This window comes from Tyto alba, unplaced genomic scaffold, assembly GCF_018691265.1.
Source record: "Tyto alba isolate M040663 unplaced genomic scaffold, T.alba_DEE_v4.0 Super-Scaffold_22, whole genome shotgun sequence".
Taxonomy (NCBI): domain Eukaryota; kingdom Metazoa; phylum Chordata; class Aves; order Strigiformes; family Tytonidae; genus Tyto; species Tyto alba.
In genome coordinates, this window is record NW_024881296.1 from 35,364,279 (window position 1) to 35,369,629 (window position 5,351).

Sequence of the window (5,351 nt, forward strand, 5' to 3'; positions counted from 1 at the left end):
TGAGCCTTTCAGTTCTCTGCCTACAGATGTAAAGACAGGCGCTTTAGATTTCTCCAGTAAAAAGCCACTGAAGTATAGGCAATTTTTCATTTCCCAGGTACTCTACATCACAGAGAGGCTGCTGCAGTGTTATGCATCATATGCTTTTCTGTTTAACTCAGAAAAAGGGTCTTTCAACAGCTCCCTCCAGAACACTGGAATATTAGCTGATTAAATGCAAAAGGAGCACAGGTTGAAAAAACTTTTTAATTAGTTTGATTTGCATTCCAAAACAATTCAAATATGTCTCATTTACAGTAAAAAAAGAGAGGCAAGTGTTTCAGAAATTTAATGCCAAGTTTAACCTTTTTCACTATACAGCACAAGCTTGCCAATTTGATGGCATAAAGTTGTTTTTTTAAAAAACACACTCCCCCAAAAAAACTCTTTATTAACCTTTCATGCCAGAAATGTTCATTTTAGCTACGTTCAGTTATAGACAGTACATTAATCCATCCAGCAGAAGTAACATCTGGACAGAGGTCAGGTAAACTCTACGCTTTCTCATAGTGGCGAACAGCAACCACATCACCAAAGGTGAGAGTCTGCAAGTCCAAGGAAAAGACAAGACACATTAGATGCTGGACCATTTTCTGTCATGACTTAACACATATTCAGAAGTCCATGCTAGAGCAAGGCCAGTTTACATTATGTAATTTATAGAAAAACAAATTGGTCTATTATTGATACTTTAAATTAACAAGAGGCAAAACCTTAGTTATGGTTCAAGTAATAAACATGACTTTCTCCTTGCTACTTTCAAACTCAAGAAACACATAATGCACATTTACAAGGCAGCTAAAGTGAGGCTAGAAATAACTATTTATTTTTTTCTAATTCTTATGAATGTAGTTTCTTAAATATAACATTGTTTTAATACAGATTTAACATTTATTTTCCCAAACCTGATCACACTGCAAGATGTTCAGTCTAAAAATCCAAGTCCTCTATACCCATATTCTGTACTTAGGCATATACTTAATGAGAACCTTGCATTAAAATAAATGCATTCTGTGCACTTATGTAGCTAGAACTACCAAATATTTTAGTTGCTGCAGTTGTGCAGAACACTAACTACAGTGTGTGAGTTTTGGTGGTATTTCCTGAAGTGGAACAGGGTATCTCACCATGTTCAAATTCCAAAGGAAAAGGCTTTCTGTATATGCGTGTAGCTGTTTCCAAAACCAAAGAATGTATTTTCCCTTGAATCGCTTGTCACATTGTGTTGCACTGACTGTATGCTTTAAGGTTTTAATTATTTGGAAGTTTCCATCCATACAGATACACTCTGGAGTACTTAGAAAACAAGCTAACTCTTTTTCTCCAGCAACCAAGTCAAAGATTAGTACAGCTGAAGAGGTTTTATTTTTGAAAGTTACATCTCTGCCAAAAATAAGCATGAGAAGGGCCGCCCAGGGCATTAGAGATAGTAGCTTACAACATTTATTCACACCGTACTCCTGTTCCTGAAAAGTCAGGAAAAGAATGTGAATTTAAACCAAGACTTTTCTTCACACAATTGCTGTTTATCATAATTTTTAACAAGACAGGAATAAACCCTTTATTATTAAATATAAAAATGCTATTACCTCCTGCAGTCTTGTAATTTTATTTTCCTAGGGAAATACTTGTTCTGTGTAATTAAATATTATTCCCGCATGCTAGTTTTTAAAGAAATCTAAATTAGCACTGGCAACAGATCACTGAACTTTGTATCTTTTTCAGCTAACCAGGACTTTTTTTCTTTTGCTCGAGCATTTACACAAACTCTAAAAAGAGCATATACACTCTGGAAATCCATAGGCTGGCCTGACTAAAACCACTAACAATTTTTTAGTTGTCAGTAAAACAAGATGCAAAACAGAGCAAACTAAATATTTGAAAAATCTCTGCTAGCATTCCCCACCAATTAATTTAAGGGCCTGTGTATAAGTAACACTAACTGTTCATAAGGCTTCAGGTAAATGCAAGTGAGGAGTGTTAGCGGTATATGTGACTGCTCAGTGAGATTTATACTTACCATTACCATTTTGCCATCCTTTATTTCTCTCACAAAGTTTGTCTCTTTGCCGTCCCACTTCTGTACGTGCACTAGTTTGTCTCCATCCAGGGTCACAACTGACTGGGAGATACCAAGAAACACAAAGACATTCATTTATTTGGGGTATTCGGGATTCTGCTCACACATTCCGCATGCACTATTCTATTGAATTCTCTTCAATAGATGGATGTGGATCTAGAATGATAAAGTAGTCCCAGCCGTTTTAAAGCCAAGCCCATGAATTATCCTCGTTTTAGGCATGAACTCCATACAACTGCTGTTTGTGTCAAAGGATGGGAAAAGTTGTTTCCTCTGAGCCCCAGTCTCACAAGAACCACTCAGATGTGCTTAACAAACGTAACGTTTATGTTAAGCCCCCAAGGATGCAGGGAAGAAGGCACTTCCCCATTTCAGCTGGAAACAGTTAAGCCAAATGATATTTGGATTGAAAGAGAAGTGGGCAGCTAACACAATTCCTCGACACGGGAAGGCAGAGGGGGGCTGGTGACATAACACGTTGCTTCAGACAAGACATGGTGTAAGTGGGCAACTAAGATGCAATCTTGCCTTTTTTTTTTTTTTTTTCCCCTCCCGTCCTTCACAGTGCTACAACTGGCAGTAGTGTAAGTTACATTTTTTTTCCTTTTACTCTACCAAAGATACAGCCGCTGGGGTGGGGAGGAAGACAAAGAAAAAAGCCACTGCAGCCCCAGAGTTCACTTACTTTGCAGTTTCTATCATCGGGGGTAGTTTCATCGAACTCCTCTCCAAGTTTAAAGCTGATTTCTGTGTTTTTGAAAGTGCTTTGCGTCCTGATCACTACTTTGTCCCCCTCGCTGCTGATAATCACAGTGGGTTTAGTCACATTTCCCACCTGCCGTGTTGCAAACCCCACTCCTAGACCATCAAAGGGAAAGAGAAATCCGTCGGACATTCGGTTTTGGTTTTTTGTTTTTTTTTTTTTTTTTTTTTTTTTACATTTTTTTTGCCACGCATCGAGGCACAGAAATAGAAATCCCTTCCCCCGCTCTACAGCTTTAAACTGTCACAGTAAAATGCTACTTTGCGTTCCGCTTGTGCTCTTACACCTCAAGTACCCACAGCCCCCCCCCCCCCCCCCCCCCCCGCAGCACGGGGGACGGGCGGCAGCCGCCTCTGCCCCTCTGCACTTCAGTCCCTCATCATTCCGGCGTCGCTTTTTTTTTTTTTTTTTTTTTTTCTGTTTGTTTGTCTGTGTGCTTCCAGTTTATCTGCGGACAGCATTTGCCCTTCTCTCATACGCTTCCCCTAACGCTAAGGGCACACCTCCCCAGCAGGACGGGCTCACACAAACCCCGGGCCCCCCCCCCCCCCTCCCGGCGGAATCACCCGCAGTAAATTAATTTTATCGACAGAGGCACGGCCGCCCAAACCTCCCCCGCCTCTGAGAATGCCTTACCTACACCTCTGGCAGTGCGGGGGGGGGGGGGGGAGGGATTTTTTTTTAATTTTTTTTTTATTATTATTACAAAATTCCAGCTCTCTTAACCGTGCCGCCGCCGCCGCCCGGCCGTACCTACCCAGCGCCTTCATGTACTCGTCGAAGTTGTGGCTGTCCACCAGCTTCCAGGTGGCACAGAAAGCCTCCACCATGGCTGCGGGTACCGGGAGCGCTGGCGGGGAGCGCCGCCGCGCCGCCCCCCCTTTAAAGCCGGCGCCCGGCGGGGGGCGGGGGGGGGGGGGGGGGGCAGCCGCGGTCCGCCCCCGCCCACCCGGGACGGCGCCTGCCCCCGCCCCGCCGTGGGAGGGCGCTCACCCCCCTGCCCCCAACCCGCCCCCCCCCCCCCCCCCCCCCCCCAGCTCCCACTCGGGGAAGCGGCGCGGGGGGGGGGCCCGGCGGGACGCGGAGCGGGGGGGGAAGGGAGCGGCTCTGCCCGCCGCAGCCGGCCCGGGGCCCCGCGTTGCTGTCCCGGCTCAAGGGCACCCGCGGGCACCCGGCGTGGGACGCTCCGCTGGGCACAAACGCGGGGCAGCAGCGGGGCCGCTGCAGGACACCGCCCTTCTTAAAAGCTGGCCCGTCGAGATTTTCAAGCCCGGTTTGGTGCTGGGCAAGTACGGATCCCTTTCCCCCACCAGCCCGCGGCACTTGGACGGATGCTGTCTTGAATCGGCACTTGCTTTTGCTGGCTGGAAACTTATCTTGCCTCCACAGCTGACGGCATTTGGAAACTAAGAGTGAAGAAAGAAGGAAAAGAGCTTAAAAATGTTTCATCTAATACGATTTTTTTATTTTTTTATTTTTTTTCTTCTAGAGAGGGAATGACTTCCTTCTTCGTTGTTCTTTGATATTCATTGGAGGCACTAGGTAGTCATCTCCGAGTGTTTTTCAGAAAGCAGCCTGTCTCAGTGGGACAAGCCACAGTGCCGGCTTTTCCACTTTTCCAGACCTACGGCTTGGATGGATTTCAGAGCCGTGAATCTAGCTCTTCGGTTCTTCTAACAAAACTCGGGGACTAAGTGAAAGAGACTTTCTGTGATTTAGGAACAAAACCTCAACAATTTTCTACCGGGTCCAGCCTTACAAAATATAAATAATTATGAATATTTTCCTAATATTTTAAAATTATTTTTGACTGTCGTTTCTTTCAGCCTCCTGTAGTATGGGACATTCTTTGGGTGTAGGGCACGTGACACTTCTGATAGGTTTTTACTTTGATTTGCCACCTTTTCACTTGTCCTCAGAAAGAATTAACCCCTCTCTGAGTTAACCCCAGAAATAAAATCCTAATTCCTTTTACCACACAATTTTCATCAGTCTTAATAACCCAAAGGTACGAACCAGTGCATCTATTTCTCTTTAACCTTCCGTCCACTTGCTTTGAAGCACAGGGCGAGCCACAAAGCACCTTCCTGCAGCTGCTCAGTTTGTCTGAGTTCCTCTTCTGACCTGCACCTCTGAGACTTTTCAGCTAGTGCTCGGAACGCCAGGGAGTGCAAGAGCAGCTTTGCTTGAATTAACAGACCGCCAATTGTTGTTCACGAGGCTGAAAGGCATCAAGTCCCTTTTTATTGTCAAAGTTGAATAATGCCGCGTCTCCAAAGTTTGCACAGAATACCAGCCTGTCTCATACAGACATCCTCTAGCCTAATGTCTGCAGCCAATCAAGCCCTCTCCAGTGAATGAGGAACAGGCTTAGTGATTGGCACTGTCACGGCATGGGGCACGCGGGGATGGTGTTGTGCATGGGTATCACTCATGACTCCCGTTCAGTTTGGGAACTGTTTCCTCAAC

General features: G+C 45.1%; 1 protein-coding gene across 1 annotated transcript; it reads right to left on the reverse strand.

The window, feature by feature from the left end:
• Positions 1 to 227: 227 nt before the first annotated feature.
• On the reverse strand, positions 228 to 3,800 carry FABP7 (fatty acid binding protein 7). Its single transcript, XM_042796092.1, has 4 exons — positions 3,640 to 3,800; positions 2,805 to 2,977; positions 2,060 to 2,161; positions 228 to 584 (listed from the first exon to the last, which is right to left on the reverse strand). The coding sequence occupies exons 1-4, from the start codon at positions 3,710 to 3,712 to the stop codon at positions 534 to 536; spliced, it is 399 nt and encodes a 132-aa protein (XP_042652026.1). The 5' UTR covers positions 3,713 to 3,800; the 3' UTR covers positions 228 to 533.
• Between the last annotated feature and the right edge of the window lie 1,551 nt (positions 3,801 to 5,351).